Below are 27,425 nucleotides of genomic sequence, written 5' to 3'. Positions count from 1 at the left end.
AGCCTCGAGCAGCGACCAGCGGCGCTTACTTGTTCCCAGGATCTCTCCAAGCTTATCACAACTTTTGAAGAAAACTGGTAATGAGTAGTGTTTTCAACGAACGAGGGAAGTTAGAATAGTGTGAAAGTAGAATAACAAAAAGCTGTATCGTGAAATAACATAGTAACTGGAAAGTACTTTAAATGGTGGACTTGCTGGAAGTTTCTTTTGTAAAAAGCTGACAAGATTAGCAGGAAATGTCAAGGGAACTCCGAAGGATACAATCATCTCCAGTAAGCTTTGATCAACGGCGTCTTGACAACAGTATCAACGATCACGAGTGGGAAACGTTATTTGAGCAAACTGGAAAAGGTACATCACTCTTGTTCGCTTGTTTAGCTGCTTATTAATGCTACAGCCTAGCTGTTGATCTAACGTCAGTTTAATTGTTTTTAAAGTAGGAGAAAGAGCTTCTGGTAAAGTTCAGTTTGATGTGCAAGGTAATGGATAATTTAGATCTACAGCTGTACTGGATCTCAACTGCGCATTTCACCTTGTCCTTTAGATTTTCAGTGGAGATTTATTGAAAACACTATAATTTAAAAAAAAATTACGCTGAAAGTATAAATATATAGCTAGCCTTAAGCTTAACTTTAGCAAAAGTTGCATTCATCAGAGCCAGGGTTAATAATATTTTTGTTTAAATTCCACACATGTGAGGTCATCATTTTATTTTTGACAACAGATCAGTCAGAATCATCATATTCACAACTCCTATGTTTAGTGAAGTAGGCAGTGAGTTTTGCTAACCACATCCCCTGTATAACTGAAACTCTGAAATAAGTTATGTGATGCACTGATCACTGCCTACTTCATGTCTTTGAAAAGCCTCTAGGGGGAAAGTAAATAAAGTATGTATTGTATTGTATCACTACAAGCAGCCATAAGTACACTTTATTATACCACTACTACTACGACAATTGACCATAAAGATAAGGGGAACACACAAAATATGACTCAGCCTGTAGTATGTGCCGCACTTTGGGACTTTATAATGACAAGAAAATACCACAGGTTTTTTGACTTTTGACGTGGACTTTGTTGGTAAAAGTCCATCACTTGAACACCGCTGGAAAGAGTGCATTGGTTTCAGTAAACTTGCCAAGTTTTAGAGTGACATGCATGAGTCCGTAAAGTTGCAAAATTAATTTACAGACTTTTGTTTAATGGGGGGAAAGTACAGGTATGTGCCCCCACCATACAAATGTCTGTAAGATTTTGCGACTTTGTGGAGCTATATCTTCACTCATTTCTGATGTATCACTCTCAAATTCAGCAAGTTTACTAATTGTAAGGTGCCCTTTTCAGCAGTGTCGATTGATTTTCGCTAACTCAGGTCAGTGCCAAAAGTTAAAAAAAAATCGTTTAAGGGTGTATGATTTTATAGATAATACATTTACTGTTGTCGGGAATGCCTCCAATTGTTGCCCAACAAAAACTCACGTCACTTGTGAACAAAACTGATTTTATATTCACTACTTCACTTCACTGAGTTGATCGCTTCACAGAGTTCGCATCACTGATTTTCATAACTACAACGTGCAACTTATTACATAACTATCTGTCAATCAAAAATCTTAACAATGCTCGGACCCAGTCTCCGACACTCTCCCCCCATATCAGTCCGAAGGAAAGATATGTAACTTGTCCTTAATACAGGAGACTGGACAACAACAACAACGGATACTGCAAAATACTTAAGACAGTCACTAATAGGACCTTGTATAACGAGAGTTCAATTCATGGTTCAATGTCAATATTAAATTAAAGTTCTCAATGTCAGAGTTATCCTGAATTCTCCTCGTCTTCTGCAATTTGATGGATTCTTTCCTCAGCCCGCAAAGCTGCCTGTCTCCTTGGCCGGAAAACAGTTGCATCAGCATTAAGAACCCTGGAAGGTGCACGGGCAACTGAGTCAGAAGAAAGTTCCAGTGGATAAAGGTGCTGCACTGCTCTTTCGAGGAAACTCTTCCCTGATCGCAACTTCACAGCTCTTACCACTCCGTCTCTTCCTGGATACAGCTCCTGAACAATGCCAAGAGGCCACTTTCCCCGGTTTTTGTCCTCAGACTTTAGGATCACTACGTCTCCAACAGCCAATGTACAGGGCTTCCCTGGATGCTTGAGGTTGTGCCTCTCTCTCAGGCTACGGACGTATTCACTTGACCACCTTTTCCACAGTGCATTCTTGCATTTGCTAAGATGTTTAGCTCTTCGTCGCAGATCCACATCGTCAACGTGATGTGGTTCCAGGTCTGGTAAGATGTTGCACTGTAGAAACATCATGGAATTAGGGGTGAGGATTGGAAGTGCCACATCATCCTCCACATAGCTAAGAGGCCTATCATTCAAGGTTATCTCCACATCAAGTAGCACTTCCTCCAACTCTGCCCACGAAAGGAAACCACACCCAATGGTCTTGTAGAAGGCATTTTTTACTAAACCGACCATCCTTTCAAATTGCCCACCCCACCATGGGGCGCGGCTGAGGTTGAACTGCCAGATTATTTCATTCTCAGCAAGGAACTTGTTAAACTTCTCATCATACATAGCGTTTCTCAGCCACCGTGCTGCACCAACAAATGTCGTTCCATTGTCAGAATAAATCTTCTCTGGTCTTCCCTTCCTTGCAATTAACTTCTTCAGACTCAGAATGAACTCTTGGGTTTCCAGTGAGGGCACTAAGTCTAAGTACAATGCACGACACAGAGAACATGCATACAACACAATGTATGCTTTAGCTTCCACTTTCCCATGTTTCCTGTATTTGATTGGCCCTGCATAATCCACTCCAACTACTTGGAATGGGTGAGATCCTTGCGTCCGATCTACTGGGAGGTTACCAGGTGGTGGGTTTGCTGCTGCTCTCGCTTGAAACTTTTGGCAACCATGGCATCCTCGGATGGTTCGCTTTGCTAGCTTTCTTAGGCGTGGTACCCAGTGGTGTCTTCTCACACTTGTCATTGTCAATCCAACTCCCCCATGGAGAGTGCGCAGGTGTTCATGGTGCACTAACTTCTGGGTGTACAGGTGTTTGTCTGGGAGGTATATGGGATACACACCCTGTATCCTACCACGGCACTCCAAAATCCCATCCTGGTTAGGTTGCAGGTTTAGTTGTAGACGGTCATCTTGATAGTCACAAAACTGTTGGGATCTCTTCACCCAGAACGTATGCTGGTTCTTTATCTCTTTAGTTGTCAGTGTGCCACTTAATTTCTGGTTAGGATTGCGTGAATTGTACAGGAACCTGGAAATCCATGCACAAATGTTTATAGCTTTGTTCAGTTCGAACTTCTCAAGAACAGCATCCAGCCTGTCAGTGACATCCACAGCAAGCGCAAATAATTCCTTGGTAGCTTTGGCTTCAGCTGTACTTCCTGCAGAGGGTTGGATAATTTGTTCCGGTGGCCAACGTTCACGATCTGCCATCCACTCTGGGCCCTCCCACCACATCTCACGATACTCAACACTACCACCTCTGCTCGCAAGATCAGCCGGGTTTTCTTGGGTAGGGACATGTCTCCATGTAATCTCTGACTGAGCACGAATCTTCTGTACCCGATTCTCCACAAACTGTTTGTATTGTCCTCCACCATTTATCCAAAAGAGAGCCACCGTACTATCTAGCCATCCATTCAGTTCCGTGACAGGCAATCCCTCCATGGCAACCTTCACATTCATCAACAAATTTGTCACCATATGAGCTGAGATTAACTCTAATCGGGGAATTGTTAAGCCCTGCTTGGCTAGCCTGGCCTTTGCTGTTACGAGCCGCTGAGTGATGCCTGATTCTTGCCTCACAACTGCATACACTGCTGCACCTACGCCATGGCTGCTTGCATCACCGAAGCCGTGTAGCTGAATTGCTTGGATGGGTTCCCTGTGTTCCACAAGGGCCCGAGTAATGGCTATCTGTTTGGGTAGACTCTGTTCCCACCTTTGCCACTTGAGTTTCAGAGTGCCCGTCAACTCAGCGTCCCATGCCAACTTTTCACAACACACATCACGATACAGACACTTCCCCACCAGAGTTACTGGCGAAACAAATCCAAGGGGGTCATAAATACTTGCAAGCTTGCGAAGAACACCTCTCTTGGTTGGGTCTGCTTCCCGCTCAGGAAAGGATATAATTATCTCATCACGTTCCTTGTCCCATCCCAGTCCAAGTAGACCTGATCCTCCTGCATGGGGTTTCACGAGTTGCTGCTTTGCAAAGGTTCCCTCTTTATCCACTGGTGGGACAGGGTTCTCTTCTAATTTAGGCTCATTTGACTGCCATTTGTGTAATGTGAAGGTTGCATCTTCAAAAATCTCGATAGCCTGCTGCTTCAGCTCCCTTGCCTTTTCCACTGTCACGCCCCCACTAATCAAGTCGTCCACATAGAGACTTTTGCGTAGTTCAGCCACTGCATGTGGTTCTCGTGCTTCCCAGGTTTCCAAGTGGTACGTGATCACACCTCCTAGAAGAAAAGGAGATGGTGCTAGGCCAAATAAGGCTCTAGTAAAACGCAATGTCTCAATCTCTAAGTGTTCTCCTTGCTTCCAATGAAACCGCAGAGCATCACGGTCAGACTCTTTTATTCGTACTTGCAAAAATGCTTTCTTGAGATCTCCCACAACCGCTACAGGATGTGTACGTGACCTAACCAGTACATTCCACAATTTGTTTTGCAGTGGGGGCCCTGGGTACAAACAATCATTCAACGATACAGCATTGGGGTGGGCCTTGGCTGATGCATCATACACCACACGGACTTTCGTTGTCGCAGCTTCTTCTCTAATGACAGGTTTATGTGGGATGTAGAATTCAACTCCTCGAGGCTCTTGATCAGCTGCTTCCACTACACCTTCAGCTTTCTGTTCTTCGATGATCTCACTGTAGGCCTGTTCCATCCCTGTTCGTTCCAGCTTGCGCTTTAAATTCTCTAGTCTGCGGAGACTTCCTTGTTTGTTAGAAGGGAGTGGGGGATGATTGCCCTTCCATGGCAACGCTGCCTCATACCATCCCGCTTCATTGCGTGACAACTGTTCTCGAAATTCCATGTACACTTCACCTTGGTCATGCTGTGGTGTGTCCTCAAGTCCCAACACATCTAATTTGCATAGTTCCTCATAATCCACTTGACTGGTCTGTGTAAGAAGCATGTGTGTAGTATCGATTTCCTCCCCTGGGAAAAGAATGACCCATCCCAACTTGGTGCGTTCAGCCACAGGTTCTCCCTGATTGCCAATCCGTGGTCGAGTGTCAGTTTTGATTCGAGCGAACACCCCAGCGCTTAGAATAACATGAACTGGAAGTAATGGTTTGGTGTCTATGTCGTCCATTTCCACGCCCTTCAAATGAGAGTAGGTTTTCATTAACTGTTCATATCTGGGATTTTCCAGGCTAAGGAGCTCTCCTCGGTTTACTTTGGTGAGATTGACTTCTAAATTGTAATCCCCAGACTTAGACGAAACAGTGCTCTTGTAAATCTCCATTTTCGCTGTGGTAGAAGCCATAAGCATCACAACCTTTTTGGGCTTGATCTCTGTTGGCCGTTTTCCCAGCAGGTCCAACAGCTTGGCAGAGGCATAACAGCTAGATGCACCAGAATCTAACAACGCACGACATTCAATTCCACCGACTTTAACCATCACAACAGGATAAATAACCTTATCATCATCAACCGAAGACATAACACTCTCCCCCTTGGGTTTTTGATCAATGCAGATAGAAGTGTGATGTCTTCTTGAACAGAAATAACATGACATTTTACTGGTACATTCGGCCGCCCTATGTTTAGGGCCAGTACAGTTAAAGCAAAGTCTTTTCTCCGCCAGAATTTTCTTCCTCCCATCAAGAGTAGTTACGCGCGGGCAGTCAGAACACCTGTGCGAGGTATCTTCACAGTACACGCAAACACGTGTTTTGGCTTCTTGTTGTCGCATGTTGTAAACACGTGAGGGCGAGCGATCACGTTTTGGCGGGTCAGCTGAATTTGACTCCACAGGATTTCGGCGAGTCCACGACTTCAAAGCTTCGCACAATTGCAGAAAGTCCCAACTTTGCCAGTTCTCATCGTTCCTAACCAAATCGCCATGAATTCCAGACAATTTATCGATCGTGAGGGCTACATTTCCGTTGACTTCACTTAATTTTCCCATAGTTTCGAGCGACTGAACATCATACAACAACCGTTCGTAAAATTGATGTATTTTTCGAGGCTGGTTTCCGCTAATCTTCGGCAAATCCAAGATATCTCCCACGTAGGCTTTCTCCACTTCGCTTGAATTACCATAACGCTCGCACAAAATGCCCTTTGCCCTCTCATAGCCATCGGCGGTGAACGGCAAGCCGTCGATGCTTCTCCTGACCGTAGGCACAACAAATTCCTTGAGATAGGAAAATTTTGTAATAGCAGCCATGCCAGACTTGTCGATTCCTTCGGTAAATTGGCCCCAAAACCTTGTCCAATCGAGGTTAGTTCCATTGAACTTCGTAATTGCAAGCTTCGGCAGTTTCGCCGCAGTGTCTTGATTTCCCACGTGACTTGTGTTTTCCTTTGCGTTTGACGATTGAAGTCTTCCTAGCTCCTCGTTGTATTTGACTTTCTGTTCCAATAGCTCCTTTTCGAAGGCTAACTGCTCCTTTCTGGTTTTATCAACTTGTTCCCGATCGATTTCGCTTAGGCATGTAGAAATGTTGTCCATATCTTGGTCAACAGCCGCTATATCCGCCTCTACTCCATCACACCACGTGCTAATGTCGGCCATTTCTTCCCCAGCGGCAATTTTTAGCTCTTCGACTTTTCGCTTTGACTTTTCCACAGAAGAGACGACGGCATGTATCGCCTCCTTATGTCTCTTGATACGGTTGCTATTTCGAGCCGCTAATATGGCTCCGGTTTTGTCCCTGGTTATTTTAAGTTGAGTTAATTTCGTCGCTAGATCACGGTTCGCAGCATCCATCTTTCGTTTTATAATTCACTGTAGTTTCCCGGCTCTTTTCCTCTTGTTTGAGGACCCTGTCCCGTCGGAGGTGCCACTTTTGTCGGGAATGCCTCCAATTGTTGCCCAACAAAAACTCACGTCACTTGTGAACAAAACTGATTTTATATTCACTACTTCACTTCACTGAGTTGATCGCTTCACAGAGTTCGCATCACTGATTTTCATAACTACAACGTGCAACTTATTACATAACTATCTGTCAATCAAAAATCTTAACAATGCTCGGACCCAGTCTCCGACACTGTCAGGCATTTTACTCTTTTCAGTTTAGCAACTTTTCAAGTCCAACATGACCTCAGATAAAAACTTCTAATCTGGTTAAATATGCATGGACGTTAGCTTTAAAACCTAAAATAAATTATTGTTGTGGTTCAAAATAGTCCTAATGGTGCAATCTGCTATGACTTCCTATGTTTGACATCTCATTAATAATCAGATATATAATTTACCATACACTAGAACAAAGGAAAATACCAAATTGTACTAAGGGTAAAATTGAACCACAACATGTACTTCCCCGATAGTGCTGTATTAAAAGTACTACCGGTACTGTCTGAGTTTGCATATTCCAGAGAAAGGGTGCCGCAATGTAAAAGATGTGCCAGCCAAGGCGTCAAGTACCAGCCAAGGCCAGTTTACATTCGCACTTTTTTATTGATGGAAGAAACTTCTGTTAACTTGAATCATTTGCTTGGCAGGAAAAGCATCAAAAGTGGCAGATCTTCACCTTGATCTGTTTAATTTTGAGGAACCTAAAGCTGAACACAGCCGTTATGTTCTGACAAGTCCAAGGTCACTTGAGGTGAGATTATACATTTTAATTACCGGTAATTACTGTAATTTTGTTGTTAATTATCCTTTTTATGCCCACTTGAGTCTGTATCTTTGTTCAGTGCTACAAATTAAATTTTTGTAATTTCTGTAAAATCTTACAGCACTTACATGTATAAGTATTGTTAAAAAACCTAATACCACTATAGTTTTCAATTAATGATTTTAATATATATTTTTGTTTCAAACTTTGTTTTAGGCTTGTGGAAGGTTTGGAATAAAGGTACTTTGAACAAATCAAGATTATAAAGATATAAATACATTACATATTTAAGATGCAATTTACATTATATAAAATTTTACAGTAAAAGGTAATTTACATGCAAAATGTTTGCATGACAGATGTGCTCTTTCAGTTCTTTGGAGCCTGTTTATTAAATGCCTAATTAATATTTAGCCACTGTTGATTCCTACAGGTATACAAAATGCTGAGTAGTGTCATGAACATCTATAGTCACACATATGTCACAGAGTGCTAAGTAACTAATTACTACATTATCACTGTACAGTTCAGTCTTGTCGACAATAAACTAAGTCCGTCTTATCAAGTGTCAGTGAAATATCTCTGAAAAGTAGTTAGTACATTAAGACGTCCCACCATACAGTGCTACCTACTCAGTTGAAACTGCTGCAGCTGATGGGTTTACAGTAAATGAGTATGGTGTTAATAATCTACTATGCATCTTATTAAAAATTTGTTTTTTTAGCCTGTGGAATTGTTACACAAGTCATTAGAGGAATTTGTTGAAGAATTCAAGTCTCTGTATGATACTGATTATTCTCATCATGCAGTCCGTGAAGTGTTCCAGGAACATGAACGCCAAAGGCTTAGTAAGTACATGTGTATCTCTTACATATTCTGATTTAAACATGAAGGGGTTTTTGGGAAATATTAGGCAAGATTTCCACAGGAGAAGTCCTCCAAACTCACCTAAGGAGGCTCACAACAATGTTCAACACTTTCCAGGTCTTATACTTTTATGGGTCAATACTACAAGTTTTTAACAGTTGCTGCTACAATAATGATATCAAACAAAAGTCCAATTATTGCTTAACAAGTTGTGGTTATTTTCATGACATCACTGGGTACTATAGCAACAGTATAACTTTTTAAAAAACCCAAATTTTCCCTTCTAAGCACTAATAACTCAAAAACGAGCCCAGTGACTACAATAATTATTTTTTATTTTTGAGTAATGATCAGCATATTAAGGTACAACTTTTAGCAAAGTTAAAAAAAAATTCTCTGGAGTGGCTTCAGAGCCACCTTAAATTTCCCGAAAATTTTATGTGGCTCTGAAACCTTTCTGAAGAAATTTACCCAATCTAGCTGATCTTCTTTAACTTGTGAGACTGAGACATTACAGTGTATGTCCAATGTACTGCCTTATATATCATCTTCACCATCTGTCCACACCTTGTTCTGTGCACGACAAAAAGAAAAGTACATCCCGCTAAAAACTGATTATTTTAAGGTAAAAGGGATAGAAGATTGGCCTGCCTTGTTCATGAAACATTAGAGAGATTAAGCTTAGGGTTGTTTTTCCCTCGAACGGCAAAAAAACAACTTTTGCATTTTGCCGCTTAAATACATCAAAGTAAGTAGTTTTGTGTTTGGTGTGATAAGCAAATTATTAAATTTTTCTATTTTTTTGTTGGATTTATTCAATATTTAGAGAAAAAGTAAACAGAATCAGCAGCTGGCACAATTTTTGCAGTTTACTGTTAGATTGTGAAGTTTAATCTCTATATTGTTTATTATGATTTGGATGTCTGCAATAGGTGTAAAAACTAAAATGTATATAATCAAAATCATGGCAGGTGGGCTCAAGATGAATGAATCTTTTTGTTTCTTATTTCATTGAAAAATTCTCTTTGAAATTGTAGTTCATAGCTTAAAATAAATCCAAATTCACAGGAAAAAGCCAAAAAGCCAATTCACATTTTGTTGGAAAAATAAAGTCATTCACAAATAATTATTACAAAAATAACCTTTACATGTAATCACCCACTTTAAAGGCATTTGTGGATTTTGCAGAAAGCTTAATTCAGATGTGCTCAAAGAGGTGTGTTTCCAAATATTATTATATTAAAATTATAAACACTAATATGAATACAAATTATGAATTATAAATCACTGTACATATGTTATCTTTCCAGGAAAATTAAAGCTGTGCAGGGAAGAAAGAGAGAGAATAATCAGAGAGAAGAATGCCGAGGGTGATGTGATCAGTGAAGATAGAAATTACTTGTCAAGTTCACCACGCCTAGGTTGGACATTCATTAATGGTTTACAGCGCTTATGAAGAATAAACCTCTTGTAGCAAGTTTACAGAGAGTGCATATGACTGTATACAAGTTAGTTGTTACATTACAGTTGACTGTAAACTGGGATCACCAAAAACCATTTTTGATTTTGTACATGTAGCTAGAGATTTATTATTTTTTGGATCAGCCTTTCTTTACTTTAATTTACCAATACTTATTTGTTTGGTTTTTCATTTACTTCAGGAAACCTCATACAACCCCACCCAGCCCCCTTGAACATACTGTAACTGTACAATGATCAGTTCCAGAAGATATCAATTTTTATTACCCACCCAATGGAAGGTCATTGTAAATAACAACAATTTTAAAAGTATGGGGCCTAACTGGATACCCAGAAACTCCATACCCCGTGGGAGGGGTATGGAAATTTTCTGAAAGAACACAATATACCTAGTACCAATATTGGTGGGGACATGAATGTGCTTATTATCAAGGGGTTAGCTTGTTACAATAAAACTGAATATTTTGAGCAGACATGCAAGATTTTGAATGCCTACAGAATTACTTTGAAGTTTGACAGCTTGACCAAAATCATCCAAACAGATCGCAACAAGGGGTATTCGTTGTATTACAACATTGTTTCATGTACATTAATTATTGACATGATTTTAGTCTAATAAAGTTATTTAAGATGTATTAATTTCTACTGGTAATTTCATCAGATAATACTGGTAAGAAAGATGCATCCAGTAGCTTCACAAGACAAAAGAAGAGTTATGTTGAGGAAGAAGAACCAAATGCATGGACATCTTCACAACCTGTTGACATGTACAAGTATCGCAGGTTGGATACGTTTCAACTTGTTCTTATCATGCCAGTGTTATTATCATGAGAACATATGCATATAATTCATGTATCTAAATAATATGCACATATCTAGGTATACTGATGCTTAAGTATCAGAATCGACATGGGAATTTCAAACAACAAGAGAAACAAGTTAATATGCACAAGTATCGCAGGTTGGATACAATTCAACTTGTTCTTATCATGCCAGTGTTATTATCATGAGAAGATATGCATATAATTAATGTATCTAAATAATAATATGCACATGTATCTATGTACACTGACCAGTGCTTTAGTATCCGAATCCGCTCAGGAGTCTTCAAACAACAAGAGAAACAAGTTAATATATATAATTAAGTTAATATATAATAAATTATATAAGTTAATACATAGGTTATCTTAGTTCCCCTAACCAAGTGCAACAAAAATACACTTTGGTAAGACAATACATTGAATGTTATAAATCAGTTATTGCTATAACTAACCTAAGTTGAACACAATATGTAAACGTTTTCTGTCAGCTGCACAGTAAGATAAGCTATCAAATTTAATTATAACAGAGAAATCTGTACAGCTGTAGTCTTACAGTGTTGAGGTTGATTTTTAGGGCTGCTAGTCCATTTGATCACAGAGGAAAAGAGAATGTGTACATGATGGGTGATGGAGCTCAGAAACATCCAACTGGGAAAACCAAATACAGGTTTGTCATAATGTATGCCATCCCCATTCTGCAAATATATATTTGTTATGAAAAAAACGTTGCATTCTTTTTAACAGATACACATCAAGTACAAAAAGCCGCAGCCCTGTCAGCCTCAGAGGGGGCACTGTGACATACGGGGAGAGCTCTGACTCGGAAACAGGAGTTGAGGTTAGGAGAAGCTGGTCTACAACTAGTGAGCAATCACAGGAACTTTCTCCAAGGACAAGCAAAAAACCTTCATCTGCAGGCTCCTTCAGAAAAAGAGGCCCACAGCAAATCAAGAGAACAGCTTCCATGGATAGCATTAATTTTTTGCGTTCGGTACCAGGTTCTTCAGATGGAAAGGGTTTGTCAGAAAAGGTGGGAGATTACTAAATACATTGACGATTAAGTTTGAATATTTAACAAATCAACTACATTTATCCATGGTGTACACTTTTGTAGACCGAAGAAATGGAAAAGTTGCAACAGTTTCTGAACTTTTATGAAATCTGTCTGTACATTGCATTACATGTTACGTCATTTTCAAGGTCTATAATACTGTATACTCTCATGGTCAATAGCTCTCGATCAATGAGTGTGTGAGAATTCTCTCAGTAATATTGAATAAAGGAGCGTTCATGCATGGTTAGAGAAATTGAGATGGATAAAAAGGATTACAAAACTCACACTTTCATTTTTTTCTGGATGAAACAAAATTAAGTGGAACATATTAAATGTACATGTACCATATTTTATTTGCACCTCCTTTTTCATTACCTCAGTGAATCTTGCACACTGAATTTAAAGTTTGATTTTTTAAGGATCAGCGCATTGTGAATTTAATGATGTCACGACATGAAGAACAAGAGAGAGCTCGTAAAGAGCAAATGATGTTAGAACTAGAATGGGATGAACAGAGAAAGTTAGAAGAACAACTAAGACAAGCGAGACATAAACAGAGACAACAAGAGATATGGGACACATACAAAGTTAAGGATGCTAAACAGGTAGGCTAAGTTTTTAGATATAAATAGAAAACAATAAAGTTAATGTGTAACATGTTCCAAGATCTAATATGGTGGAAAAAATGCTAGAACTAGCGACATAAACCACAATGCAAATTTGGAGAAAATGAGTGAAGTTCTTGTTTTGATATTTATTTTCTAGCACGAAGTGCGAGCAAGGCGACTAAGAAATGAGCAGAGGTTAAAAGTTCTTGTTTTGATATTTATTTTCTAGCATGAAGTGCGAGCAAGGCGACTAAGAAATGAGCAGAGGTTAAAAAAAGACAAACTAGAGATGCTTTTATCAAAGGACTACACTTGGCAGATGGAGAAGAGAAAACAAGAACAAATGAAGGTCAGTTATATGATACAGTTCACATATGAGACAACATAAACCAACGGACAGCTATTCACTGTTAATACCTGTAACACCCTTAAATTTGAAAATTATATAGGAACCAAGTTAAATAAATCAATTTACATATTTGCAGTTCATAATACGACATAGCGCACACTTTTGGTTTTCAAGTCAATGAACTTATATACATGTATGTGCAATATGCACAAGACAAATTTCTGACTGAAATGTTTAAGCTTTAGTATTGACAGTATTGAAAGTCATTCCCAACTCAATTTAAAAGTCCTTCCCTTTCTAAAGATTGCCGCCAGTACCTAACACAATGTGCAGGTCTCCAAAATTTAAATCAACCATGCTTTTTATTTAGACTGCATGTTCGTATGTCTGTAGTGCCAACCTTATTAATTTGTGGTTCAATTACCAGGGTAACAAAGTTCTGGCCAAGAAGATTAAAGAGTCCGAGAAAAAACAAAAACAGGTATTTGGCTACTTTATTTAGACGGCTTATTTGTAGTTTTAGTCTACAATCTTTTTTAAACCGTGATAAAACAGACAAATCTTATTACTTAATTTGGAAGAAGCTGTATAGTAGTTCTTCTTGAAGATTGGACAATCTTATGGCAGCATTCCTAGCCGCTATTTCAGGTTCTCCAATCCACCTTGTTTATCTGTTTGTGTCTGTTTTTTCACTCATCAGGAAGAAAATCTCTGGCAAAAGAAACGAGAGGACGAACTGCATCGCACTATGACCCAACTTAATCTTTTAGACAAACATAAAAATGCCTTTACAAAGAAGAACATGTTATCCAGTCAACAGCACATGGTAAGCTGTCCTACACCCACCCAGTCAGCATTGCCTGGAGTTTAACGTGTCTGCAAATTTAAAAAAGGGAAATGATTCACCAGCCGCTCTATCATTATTGGTTTGTTTTCACCGTCAAAACTACATATAAAAAACTGTCTTTTACTAAAACCAATGTCTAAGTGCAGGTGCTTAAAGTCAGGATGCCTGGTGTCATTTTAATATAGCAACAGTTGTGAAATCAATCTTCGTAGCAAGTTCATTAACTGTTAGTTGGTACTGTATTACAACAAAAGGATTTTTGCAAATGAACACTAATTGGATGTAGGTTCCCAGTACAAACACAGTATTTCATATCGCATTTTTCCCGCTTTCAAAATGATAACGGAGATGGTGAGACCGCGGTAACGTAAGGGCCTCATCATTACCTGTAGTAATGTTTATACATGTTTGCACATCCACCTCTGTCCTCAAATCTGGGTGATGTTTGTCATGAAGCACAAGTAAAGATCATGGGAACAAGCTCATTTTATATTGTTTTGTTCTATCACAATAGAAAGTTCAAAGTCAAAATCACACAGTGAAAAACAGGCACAGTCATACAAGAAAGAAAGTGATTCAACAGTTAAGGTGAGTGAAACATGAAAAATAAGTGATATTAAGAAAATGTCATCTTGTCATTTGTTAGAATTCACAAAGCGAAGACTGCTCGCCACACTTTAAGGTTCCACATTTTTGCCAGCAAAGGTCCAATCACGTTTAAAATATCATAATTTTATCAGAGGTTGTTACTTATGGCGGGTGTGCTGTAATTTGCAATCATATAGTTGGTGGCGCTGTGTTCATGCTGTTTGGTACATAATGAAGTAGAGGAGTCTGGGGCATGCTTCCCCGGTGAAATTGAAATTCGAAGAACCTCAGGAATACTATTTTGGGCATTCTGGCAGGATTTTTGCGCTATTGTAGCTGTCATCTAGCTTTGATTATTTTCAATGACCCCAATCTTACAGACCTTGTCTCCTCGGCCGCACCCTCCGTTAAAGCCATATTTTTTAAAGTGCTCTCCCCACAAATTCCACCCCACCTCATAAAAAGCGCACGGTTTCTTATCTCTGAGTTATGCAGATTAAGATTATATGTATGTCAAATAATAAAGCCTGTCTTATGGGTAAAATAGCGGGAATTTTTTTTGCCGATCGCAGAAAAGGGAGGCGTTAACTTTGGTGGGAGTTTCAGCATTTATATGCATTGTGTGAGTTCAAAGGCGTCTTATTCTGTTAATATTCACAGCCAAGAGGAAGAAAATCTAAAGCATGAAGTGGCAATTAAACATCAAACCGCTCTGATGAATTACCAGAGACAACTGGCTCGAAAAGATAATCAGATAGCATTTAATAAGTAAGTAGAGTACTTTACGTAATTCGGGGGCTCAACATCTGCATTACCTGGCGGGCCGGTCATGTACGAAATTCAACTCAGCAATATGTCAACCACTTTTATTCCGCCATTGGTAAGGACTATTATCTGACTGTTTTTAAGGAATGAAAACCTTTTTAGTGAACATTTTCCTCTCTATTCTGGAGTGTTGGCTGTTGTAAATTAATACAGTGTATTTCAAACACCAACTGAAACGTACCAGTTTAAGATGAGCGTAACAGAGGACCACATTGTTACATGTAAGATGCTCAGTGTTAAACACATCTGCATCATTTGCTAGAAGACAAGGCAGGTGAAGACAGGAAGGTGTATTAATCAGCCTCAACTGATGAGGATGATGATGATGATGATGATGATGATGATGATGATGATGATGTTGATGATGATGAATGATGACGACGATGATGAATGATGATGATGATAGTGTTGATGAAGATGATGATGATAATGATAATGATGATGATGAATGATAAAGTTGCTGCTGACGATGATGACGATGATGATGATTATAATCATGGCGACCCTCCCCTCGGAAAAAGTCGACTTCCCCCTCGACAAGGTCAACTCCCCCCTCTCCAAGTTCGACTTCCCCCTCGCAGGTATACCCTCCCCTCTGTCAAGGTGGACTTTCCCCTCGGCAAAGGTCGACCTTCCCCTCATAGGTCGACCTTCCCCTCTTAAAAGTCATCTTTCCCCTCTTAGGTCAACTTTCCCCTCATAGAAGGTCAGTGTTCCCCTCGTCTAACTTTAAACGATTTCAAATGGTTATCCCTGGTAGTAGATTTTAGGTTCCAATCCAAGTCAGAAAAGTACAATCACTCAAGGGGTTGGTCAACACTTTTATTATGCTACGAGCTCATTAACTTAGCTCATTAGCTTTTATAATAGTGTATTTTCATTGTAGACGGAACCAATGCTAATATACGCCGTAGAATGATCCCTTGTCTAAGCTGTAATTGGCTGAATTCTATGTTTCTTAACAAAGCTGGCGATGCGGTTGGGACAGCTATTATGGCTGTTCACATTTATAAATAACTCTACACAGTCAACTTAAGTTCTTTGCCTTCAAACACCAGTGCCCTGTTCTACCTCGGTTTCCCAGGAGGAACTTCCATTTGCATGCCTGCTACAGCCTAAACTAGACAAAATTCAACGCAGCCTAGGAGAAAAGTGACCTAACCTTTATATCGAAAAGACTAACGAACGTTTAAAGAAACAGGATAAATTAACTAAATTATCCATTACAAACTCAATAGCGTCCTGGCGAAAAATTCTGATGCATTAATTTTGATTAAAATATTTAACTTTTGATCTTGAGGGTAAACCTACATTTACTTAGCTGGACTGTCACTTGAGCGCGCAAAATACAATGTAGTACTCAAAACATCTAGTTCATTTGGCTGAGTCAAGAATGACAGTTTTAAAGGAGCCATGTAATGATATCCCATACCCATTTGAAAACAAGGTCTTAACATAAAAAGTTACCGAAGCAACGGAATAACCTGTTTAAACGAACACCGTTAATTTAACCTTATAGTACGTTCAACTCAAAAAAGAGTTCGTTTTACCCCAGTTTGACAACTTGTCTGCGAATTGCTGTGCGCGAGATGCTTCACTGAATTCGGTTAAATGGCTTGGCGCTTTGGCACCAGAGTTGCTTCTCTCTTTCTCTAAAGCCACATCCTCTTTGTTTACTTGTTTGTCCAAGGACTGGCCGTTTGAAGACCTGTCTGTGAATTGCTTTATTGTTCGGGCTACCCGAGAAGCAACTGCGGTCAGATCTTCTCGCAAGTAAGAATACATCGCAGTTTTTTGGGTGTGGCACATGGCAATGCGCACCCCACTCTCGTCAAAATCTGCTCCAGCTTTCTTGTTTTCTTGCAGTACTGTAACTATGAATTTGCGAATGTTGGTTGCCGTGACCCTCAAGTCTTTGGTCTTTGGTGCTTTAATTTCCTCTGGCTCGTAATTTGGGTCAGCAGCGTTTTGTTTGCTGATTTGGCTTCCATCATCGCTGTCAGTGGTACTGCTGCCATCTTCATCACCACTATGTTTTCCTTTCTATCGTCGTCTAACCTTTTCCCGCAACATTTTAAGGCTTAGTATGTGCGCCAACAATCCACTAGCAACGTCCTGTCCGTCGATCGGTAGATCTAATTGCATCTGGTGTTTAATTTCCGCTAGGTACTGTGTGTAGGCCATGACGGATTTTGAAATAGCTAGCAACTGGCCGTCTCCCAGGTATTCCCCGACAGCTGCACACTCCTTAGCCCTACTGAAATGCATTTTAAGTGTTGTGACATTCGGCGCACTATTTAAGACTCCAATCTCCATACTTGGTGGCTCATCCAGGCTGAAGAAACGCAAAGCTTCTGGGTCTCCATCTACCGCCTGCCCAATGAATTCACTCAGTCATTGGCAGTGGTGCTCTCGTCCCTCCCCAGAAACTTCCCCGATGCTATCGTACCATTTCTTTATATGGGAGATCCGAATCTGTAGAGCGCGTCCCACACCAAGGGAATCAACCTCCACACTTATTTTGCTTTTGAAAAGAAACGATGCTAAAAAGTCTAGAAACATCATCAGTTCCACGGCCATTTTCTCTACTAAACCAACCTCTAGAACTTGGGCACCTATAGCGACTCTTTTTGCCCGTGAGTACTCTGCTGTCATGGTTTCCATTGTTGGCTTAGAGTGAGGTATAAAGCTGACCTCCTGTATACCTTCAAGACCCAGATCTTTGAGAGCGGTCTCGTCCCCCATGTTGCCTAGTGCAACAATCCTTAGGTACTCCTCCATAAGTTAGCAAAACTAGATCTCTTTTACCAATTACACAAAACTGAAAAAAAAAATTAATATAGCTATTGAAACTGGTTTTAACTTATGGCTCACCACCTTATTCTTTTATCAAATTAATAACACATGAAATATGATAGGGCCTTTGACAAACAATTATTGTGTTTTGAGGCCGTTTTTGCTCTCCATAACGCCCCCCCCCCCTCCCTACATTCCCACTTACGTGCATATCTCACTGTCATAGTTTCCTTGACAATTCTTCTCTTAAATTACAGGGAAAAACAATCTTTACAGCTAGTCGAACCAGAAAAAGTTCAAAACGCTTATGTTTCATCCCACCAGGTCATTTTAATATGCTTTGCAAGGATTACACAATGGTTCCTCTCATTATATATAGTGCAACTAACATAGTAATGTGTACACACATGCTTTTCCATAAAACGGCTAAAATTAATTAATTCACACAGTTGTCAGGAGCTCTTCTTTTTGTTTCAAATTTTAGGTAATGCTTAGTACCGATTTATGTGAGCAAAAAATGATCGTAAATATTTATTGAATAATGAAAGTAACGACTTCCTGTAAATATACTTGAGAGAATTGCAAAGTAGCATGGTGAAGTCTTAGGGTCACCGAACATCACCTTCCTTATTAGCCCCATTCCTGAATAACAGCCCCCCCCCCCCCCCCCCCCACCTCTAATCAAAGGCTTATTTATTTTCGAAAAAAAAGAAACCAAAAACTTGCTCAAAATTTATATTGCAGGTATTTATAGAGCAATGCAGCCAGTGACCGTTTTCTTTTCTTTTTTTAACAAAAACACAATTTCAGCTTACCATGGCCACAGTCAATGAAATGGCTTCCTGATGCGGCAAATAGATTGAGATTTATAAAAAAAAAAAGAAAAAAAAAACTTGACAAAAAAAAGCGAGAGATCCTTTTGAATGACCAAAAAAATAACTAAACAAACTGAGAAAATAATGGAACGGCTTTCCAGAGTAACGTATTAAAAAATTTTGACACAAAAATACGAGCAACTAAAAAATATATACGAATGAATTCATAATAGCACACACAGTGTACATGCAATGAAATGGTTTCTGACGACGAACACAACACTTAACACATCTGTATCTGTTTGTAATTATGGTTTTAATTAGTGCTTTCAGCTTGACATTTTTGCCCTACCGTTCAACTTTCTACTACGTTTCGTGATTTTTCGTGATTTTCGACACAAAAATAAGAGCTACTATTCTATAGTGCGAATTAATTAAGCCGTTCCAGCGTACAGAATTAATTTACAAAATGCACATGCAGTTAAATGATTTCTTGACCTTGACGCGACAAACAACACTGAACAGATCTGTGATGTTTGTGAATATGGAACGAGTTTTTCAACTGATGTGATTTCAGATCTGCGAAATTAACGGATGGCAGTGACAAATAATCTGTCGAGAAATTGTCTAAAAATTTAACTGAAAACTAAACACTGCACCACTTCGCTCCAGACCTTCTTAAGCCATTTTAATGAATCCAAATATACTGCCAAAATAAGCTATTATTGGACATTTGATATTTTTGATGGTGAAATAAATATGATTTCTATTGTGCTCACTACTGAAACCTTCAAGCGTTATTTCATTCACGACACTTTGTGCGACCGCTGACACTAAAAAGTTACACTGCGGGAAGGTGTTATAACTTCTTTTCCGAGCGGCCATTTTGAGGTTTTACCTTGTAGTTGTAATGTTAATTTACAGCTGGAACGCAATATTTTACGCTCAATTAGCGTGCTGAATCATACATGTATAAGAAACACAGGTGTAGCATAAAATCTGATGCAGCATGAGGCAAGAGCAATTTTAGTAGGACTATTGAACGTCAGATAATGTAAAACACGCTAGCTGCATAATTGGCATATCGAAATCTGTAATTATGGCGAGAGAATCTTGTCTTTGAAACGAAAGAAGATTCTGTAAGATGCACCGACTACTTAAATAAGACTTACGATTGTTTGATTACTTGGTCTATTACCGTTATAAGTTATAAAGCAAAAGGTTACTTACAGAGCAATTAACGTGTGACTCACCTTAATCGAGATCTGTCCGAGTATTTGTCCGATGTAGACTGGGAACGGCGTAATTCAACCACAAAACTGAGGGGAAAGTCAACCTTCACCACGGCTTATTTCGAACAAAAACAGAGGGGAAAGTCGACCTTCACCAAACATTGGTTTGTATCATTCAAATCTTTTTTTTTGCTTTGCTCTTTTACTTGCTGCTTTCAAAATTAGTTAGAACTGTCTTTATCATTCTCTAAAATGTAAATATTGGCAGCAAATTTCGCTAAGTCAGCATTTTATGCAACCGTTTCAAAGAAGGCTAAATTTGCATAATTTCAAATCACCGCAATTTTGTGAGGTTCCACCTTCAAAGAGATTAAGAGATCGAAAATCTTGGATTCAATATTTCACTTTTTTAGAAGCTTGAAACCAAAAAAATACTAAATCTCGAGGTATGTTATCAATTCTTGGAAAGAAACAGCTTAAAATGTCAAAGATATTAAATTGTAAATAAAATTTTAGTATTGGTCAGCGGTATTTCGTTACAGATAATGCGCACAAGCAAAAGTACATTTTCATTACATGTAAAACTATAAGGGCTTTAATGTCGTGGAAAAAAGATTGAAATCGGCTCAGTTTTGATTTTTCTACGAATTTTTTTTCGTATTTGAAAATGGCGGTTTCTCGACTTCCAAATATGCAGAAAAAGCAAAAAAATGCTTAACAAGCAAAATTATGCCAGTTGCATTAGCTTGGTATTAAGAATGTGATGTGTTGTAACTGCTTGCCAAGTTTCAAGTCGCTCAGTGGTCTGGTTCCAAAGTTTTGGTAGTTTGAACTTTGTCAGTTTCAACTACAGGTAGAACTAACTGGTCGACTTCCCCCTCCCTTCAATACCATTAAAAGCTTTTCCTAGTCAATCATAACATGATTATTTCTTTTAAAATCTACTTAGATTATTCCTCTTATGGATACCATTCAAACACGCCAAGCATTCCTTATAAAGATCTATTGCTGTTTTTTTTTTCAGCCGCTACACAAAGTCATTTCGTTGACGCCATATTTACAAATAAGGGAGGGGCTGGAATAATTTTTTTTTTTCAAAGTCACAATCCGCTCAATCCGAAATGAAGTCTCGAAGATTAGTAAGCAGATTGTTAAGAGCTAGTGTGATTACTTTTCTACGAGTAAAGCTGTTTATTTGGATGATTGACAGTCTTTAAAATGCGTCTTTTACAAAATTTGGCATCTCCGAGGTGTCTAAACTTTGACTTCCATATCTCAGAAGCAATTTTATTTGGTAAAGCTTTCAATGCATGGAAAGTCAACCTTTGAATTGAACTTTCGAGAAATGTTTTTATGAGGAGTGCCACTAAAGCACTTTGCTAAGAATATAGCTTGCAAAAACAGTACTTTTTTTTAGCAAAAGGTCGTCTCTCCCCTCGTTTTAGCCTCTTTCATCTTAAGTTACCAGGCAACGAAAAGACTTAGCCTTCGTCAAATGAACTGAATGTCTACCTTCTTAAGAGTTCTAAAAATCTGCAGCATAGTTTATCTGATATACCAAAAAGTAAAGCCACTGGATTCAGTTATACGTCGGTGGAATTTCCCCTCGGTAAGGAAAAGGTGATCATTTCGTTAAATTTTTAGTTGCTATGCAGTAACCACGTGACATTGTGACGTCATACTTAATGTAAAGAAACAACAAACAAATATACATATCATGTAAAAATTTGAGCAATTGTCTGTTCAAAATGACGAAGTTATAAGTGTTTGATCTTTTTTGGCGATTTTCAAAATCAAGGTTGAGTTGAGCGAGCTCAAAAACCGGGTGTAATATATAGACCTCGGCGGCATTTTTTTGTCTGCTCTGAAACCGATTTCCCAAAATAGTGGTGATAATCGTGATTATAAGGGGATCATGGGTGATTGGTCTAAAAGTCATACATGCCAAAAATCGCGAAAAAACGACATTTTTTAGCTGTATTCCCCGTCAAAGTCTACTCTCCCCTCACCCCCGAGCTATAAATGACCATTCCCGTTAGCCATTTCAACTGGTCACCGCCAAATGCATACAATCTGTTGTTTATGCACTAATAGTCTGATGCCTAAAAACGTAAGTCAATTTAAATAAATTTGCTTTTACTTTTGGCCATTTAAAAAAGTTGGTGATAGGCGAGGGGAAAGTGTACGGTGGAGGATTCCAATGATGACGATGATGATGATGATAATGAATGATGATGATGATTTTCCTGTTGTTTTCAGAATAAAAAGAGAAGAGCGAGTTGAGCGGCAACAGGACCAGTTGAAAAAGATAACAAATGACATGGAGGAGTGGCGGCGTGAACTTACAGTCTTCAGGAAAGAGGTCAGGATACAACTTCATCAAAGCAACGCCTTTCTAATGTCTTTCGTAGCACTGATTGACCAGCATTAAAATTCTCCTTAGTGTTTGTCTTACATGTGGTGTAATTCACCTTTAGAGAGTTTAAGCTTAATCAAGGTATTTTCCTCAGAGATGATCAAGTGGCCGTTGTCATGATTATTGCTTCAGTAACGCTCACTGTGTTATAACTTGAAAACTTACAAACGGTGACCGCTAAGCAAGCAACACAATTGTAATTTGCCATAATACCTCGGCGTGCAATTAACAAATCTACCACATTTTTCCATGGTCTACTTAACAATTATTCCACGAGCGCGCGTTGGATATAAGATGGTAGATAGCCAACGGGGTGCGTAGCGCCGAGTTGGTTATAACGATCTCATATCCAACAAGCGCGAGTGGAATAATTGTTTTGTTAAAAACGCCCAAAGAATTGCAATATTTGAGCTTCCCAGCTGTTTTCGTTGACGCATATCGGCTACTATGTTTGTGGTCAATGGTATATGAGCTCATATGCCATTGCCTGTTAACCAATCAAAACTCAGGAATTGTAATATACCATTGCTAGTTTTTAATAAAAGAGTGTAGACCATGGAAAAATGTGGTCAATTCGTTTTATACCATAACAAACTCGAACAAGTAAGCTTATTTATCAAAAGCGATGCCTGGGACCGTGAAGAAACTTTGCCGGAGGACATAAAGATTTCCATCACGTAAAAACGTCGACAATGATATAAAAGACAATAAACAAGAATTCGAAGAATAACAATTACCTTTTATTCTCTTGTTGAGTGTGTGCCTATCGCTAGAAGCGAGCAAGGTGATTTTTCTTTCTGAAGATCTTGTTAGCGCTCGTTCACTGAACGTCGACAGTTCGCTGAGTCCGCTGCCGGTTCGCTAGCACCATTTTTTTCAGTTCGACAAAAATTCAAAAGCCTGGTAAATTTTCTGTTGACAGGTAGCCTGAGTAGAAACCCAATCCTGAATTCCGAAAATAAATACGTACTTGATTCAAACAAAACAAGATGAAATTCGCTTTCATTCATGGAGACCAAACTTACACATTTCTTGCCCGCGCGTGTGCGTGACGTGATCTGACGTCACTTTTATGGTCTGTACTCTCATCGACCATAACTGGACCAATCAGCGCGCGAGAATTTGCATGGTTATGGTATAAAAGAAGTTAACCGCCGTGGCAAATTTTAAAAGCTGACGTTTCGAGTGTCAGCCACTCTAACAGGGAATTGAGGCTCGTGTTAGGGAGTTACGGTATTAGAGGAGTAGGCAGGACACTATAGTACTCCATCCACAATCCTCTCATGTGCTCCTAAAGAGCGTACCCTTTGTCACGGCGGTTAATTGTTTACAGTACGTGTGAATTACCTTACATTCTTTGTTCTGTAGAAAGACAAACATGCGCAAGGTACAGTCAACATGACAGTGGCGTCTAAACAGCAAAAAGTCAAATCACAACTTACTGCAGAGAAAGAAGAACATCAACATAATATGCAAAGGTAAGCCCCTCTTTTAGTGTTGCTAGACAAAGTTTTTTCACTTTTTTTCCCGATCTGCTGATCAAAACACAAATCTAAGCACTTATACGTGATATGTCAGTCCATGCCGCCTTAAAGAATCTGACCCACCCACTTTGTATTGCGCGCCTTTTGTTGTTTACTAGCGCAGAGGCCCACAAAAACTATCTTTTCACGATAACGCTTCTTTCAAAAACAGCGATCGTTCGAAGATCACAAACTGTAGAGAAGCTATAAGAAGCGATTAGACTTGTTTCTAGCATTCACATCGCGATACAAACAGATTTGTCGCCTTTTTCAATCCGCCATTTTTGGGGCCCCCAAAAAAGCCAGTGGGAGCGACCGAGAAGTAAAATCTGTTTCCATCGCGATCTGAATGCTAGAAACAAGTCTTATCTCTTCTCTTCAGTTTGTTATATTCGAACGATCGCTGTTTTTGAAAGAAGCATCATCATGTTACAATAGTTTTTGTGGTCCTCCGCGCTCGTAAACAACAACAGGGCGCGCAATGCAAAGTGGGTGGGTCAGACTCTTTAATCCAGGATTTCCTAGAGGCACAAATTAGTAGCAAATAAATAGAAAAATTGGTATTTCAAACGCTGGTTTGTTTGGTACAGATTTTCTGACATTTCGGCATCGCTTCCTTCCTAAGTGTGTGCTACCTGTTATGTTCATGTCGGTTAGCAGACCCCCGCCCTCCTCCCGAGAAAGAGTGTCACTGATGTTCTTACCACATTTTGACGACTTCTGTGATCTATAACTGAACAGACCCACGGCAAAATGGAATCTTTTTGTTTTATACAATTACACAAGACTTCAGTACACTTCAGTTCTAAAGCAATTTTCATTCCAAAATAAAGTTTTCCGTATAAACCACGTGCGAAACGCGAATGTGAGGCGGTTGTTTTCGCAGGCTAAATCACTCGCTGTCTACTTCAAGCTTGTTTAACCTTGTTAAATGTATTGAAAGGTGTTATTATTGGCAAATTCTTTTTCACTGTAGATTTATAATTAAGCTGAACTTTTTCTTTTTGTTGTGGACATGCGAGTTTTGAAGAACTTTGCCGACAAATCTGATTTGGGCTATGAACTCTGATCGCGTGCAAGTCACACCGCGCAGTGACGTCATCTGTGTGTCTGTACTCTAATAGATGACAGGCTTCACCAATCACAACGCGCGCAGTTGTTTTGTATAATAAAAATTGGATCATCTATAACAAACATGAAATCAACCTTGAACTTTCATCGTTACTCAGTTCGGTGGTGGTCCTTACTTATGGAACCTAATAAGCGATTAAATAAAGTCCTAATGTTTTCAGAGTAAAACAAACTCTTGAAGAGAGGAAAAGAGAAATTAAGGAAGATATTGAAGTCAAAGATGAACGGAGCAAGATGGTGAATACAGAAAAAGAGGAAATCAGGAGACTGGTGAGTTAAGAACTAATTACAATAAATATGTTTATTCTGTAGATGCACAAAAACCCCTTAAATTGCGTTATATTTAAAGTCGACACTTGTACTAGACTGACTTTTTCTCTGTTTTATTACTTTTGATTGTTATTTCGTCGTTCGCAGAACCGTGATGCCGCTCGGACGTCTCAGGCCGTGAGGGACTTGGTTAGAGAACAGACACTTAGAAGGTAATAAAATTTTACTAAGCATGAGCCCTTGAAGTATTTCACATGTCATGAAATTGTAACATTTTCGAGGGAACATATGTAAAAAGAGAACAGCATAACTTTCAATATGATTTTTATATACCGTGATAATTCGGTTTAGCGCCCCCCTTCCAATAGGCGCCCCTTTTTAGTAAGTACCCCTCGTCCTCCCTTTTATATGTTTTGCTTTTGCTAATAAGTCTCCCTACTCCAGTAAGTGCTCCTATTGCGTAAGTGACCCTTTCCAAAAAACGCCCCTGTTCTGTTTCAATTACATCGCCATCAGAGTACAGTGAAATCGTCCGTGGTTCATGTTCCTTCTGAGAGGCTTAAATCATTTCTATATTTCAAAAGATATGGTCATCTACCGTCCCGCAGCTGATATTCAAGGAGGTATGCAATTCAATTTCAATTTCAACACAAAAATACCCTTTGAAATAAAATTGAAGGCTTGTTTTCTGCTTATTTCCACTCAAGCAATTCAGCAGCATTTTTTAAGGATATGGTACTGATTCAAAGGGCTGCTTATTGCTATCTGTACAGTGAAATTTCGACAATTCTGATTAACAACCTTTGGAGACCTTTTTTAGTATTCTCTTCAGTCCGACAATGATGGAAAACCGCACACGCGCCTGCACGTATACAATCTGATTGACAGTTTTCCAACATAGTCGCTTAGTTATGCTGTAACCTTACAGAAACACAGCTTAGTGTTTCTTTGCCTTATTTCGTCAGAAATAGAAATCTCTATGTGTAAAGAATTACAGTAACCTGTAGAAACAGTTTCCGTAGGCTTAATGTTCTCCGCTCTCTCGATTCCAAGCGCTGGCTTGTAATCGCGTCGCACTGTAACTTTTAATTAACAAGTTTACTTCCTTGTTAGTTCATTTGACAGGATGGCAGAGGCAGCTCAGCAGCAGGCTCTTGTAGGGCGTGGTCCACAGACAGGACACAAAAATAAATCCAGTGTCAGACTAGGATAATAAATAAAAATGATTTTATTGGAATTCAGTGATATCAATAGAAAATGTAAATCCGTTAATGTCCACTCGTGCTAGCATAAGTTAGGTGTGATTTAGAATAGAATTTTTAGCAATTCAATGTCTATGAACTTATTAAAATTTTAGCACATTACGTCCTTACAGCCACAATGTCAAACAAATAGATATTCTATTACTTGTATCATTCATAACTCACGTTCATAGCTACAACTTGCGATTCAATACGTGTACACAAACAGTCTTTATTTTTAACTGTCATGTAGGATATCCTGTCAACAATGTAAATAAAACTTACACAATTCACGACTTGTTTTATTGCTACTGTCCTTGTCAATCTGAATAAGTTTATGTAACAGCCAAGAAAATAATTCAATATATCTCATGTTACCAAAATGACTGCTGCAAACAAAGGAAATGTTTTATATTTATTAAGGTGGCTCAACTGGATTTTCTAGGGGTAACACCGGTCAAGTTTGAGAATTAACTACGTCACCATTAACAATGCTATCGAAAAACGATCACCACAGTTTTATTAGATAAAGATGAAATAAATTTCATCTTTATCTAATATCTTTATCTATGTCGAGCGCCCTATTTAATGCAAAGGATATTTATTTCACGCAGGAAAAATAAATGTTTTTATGTAGCTTGCGACGCATTAGTTCCCGCTATCGGTGAGGGATTACATCATTGCTCCTAACATAAATGGGTCGGTATAGCGATTGTT

The 27,425-nt window shown here is 39.0% G+C and overlaps 3 protein-coding genes across 5 annotated transcripts in view; 1 reads left to right on the top strand and 2 right to left on the bottom strand.

Annotated features, from left to right (window-relative positions):
• LOC144659490 (origin recognition complex subunit 2-like) overlaps window positions 1–27,425 on the bottom strand; it is a 142,836-nt gene that overhangs the window by 66,241 nt on the left and 49,170 nt on the right. The window lies entirely within an intron of this gene.
• LOC144660384 (uncharacterized) lies at window positions 97–27,027 on the top strand. Of its 3 annotated transcripts, none has more exons than XM_078520995.1 (20): window positions 97–351; window positions 441–479; window positions 7,731–7,834; window positions 8,063–8,086; window positions 8,571–8,694; window positions 10,024–10,134; window positions 10,854–10,974; window positions 11,588–11,680; window positions 11,758–12,043; window positions 12,487–12,672; window positions 12,905–13,024; window positions 13,452–13,505; window positions 13,725–13,850; window positions 14,386–14,459; window positions 15,120–15,227; window positions 22,387–22,489; window positions 23,912–24,021; window positions 25,359–25,467; window positions 25,615–25,679; window positions 26,581–27,027. In XM_078520995.1, exons 1-20 carry the CDS (start codon window positions 237–239, stop codon window positions 26,678–26,680), a joined length of 2,172 nt encoding a protein of 723 aa, XP_078377121.1. In that variant the 5' UTR covers window positions 97–236; the 3' UTR covers window positions 26,681–27,027. The 3 variants fall into 3 exon arrangements, with proteins under 3 accessions (XP_078377121.1, XP_078377120.1, XP_078377122.1); XM_078520994.1 differs by having other exon boundaries at window positions 438–479; XM_078520996.1 differs by lacking the exon at window positions 441–479.
• On the bottom strand, window positions 1,488–5,666 carry LOC144659786 (uncharacterized). Its single transcript, XM_078520296.1, has one exon. The coding sequence runs from the start codon at window positions 5,545–5,547 to the stop codon at window positions 1,825–1,827; it is 3,723 nt and encodes a 1,240-aa protein (XP_078376422.1). The 5' UTR covers window positions 5,548–5,666; the 3' UTR covers window positions 1,488–1,824.

The sequence above is a fragment of the Oculina patagonica genome, chromosome 7 (assembly GCF_052425735.1).
Source record: "Oculina patagonica isolate OP01 chromosome 7, crgOcupat, whole genome shotgun sequence".
Classification (NCBI taxonomy): domain Eukaryota; kingdom Metazoa; phylum Cnidaria; class Anthozoa; order Scleractinia; family Oculinidae; genus Oculina; species Oculina patagonica.
This window is presented reverse-complemented; position numbering and strand designations above follow the sequence as displayed.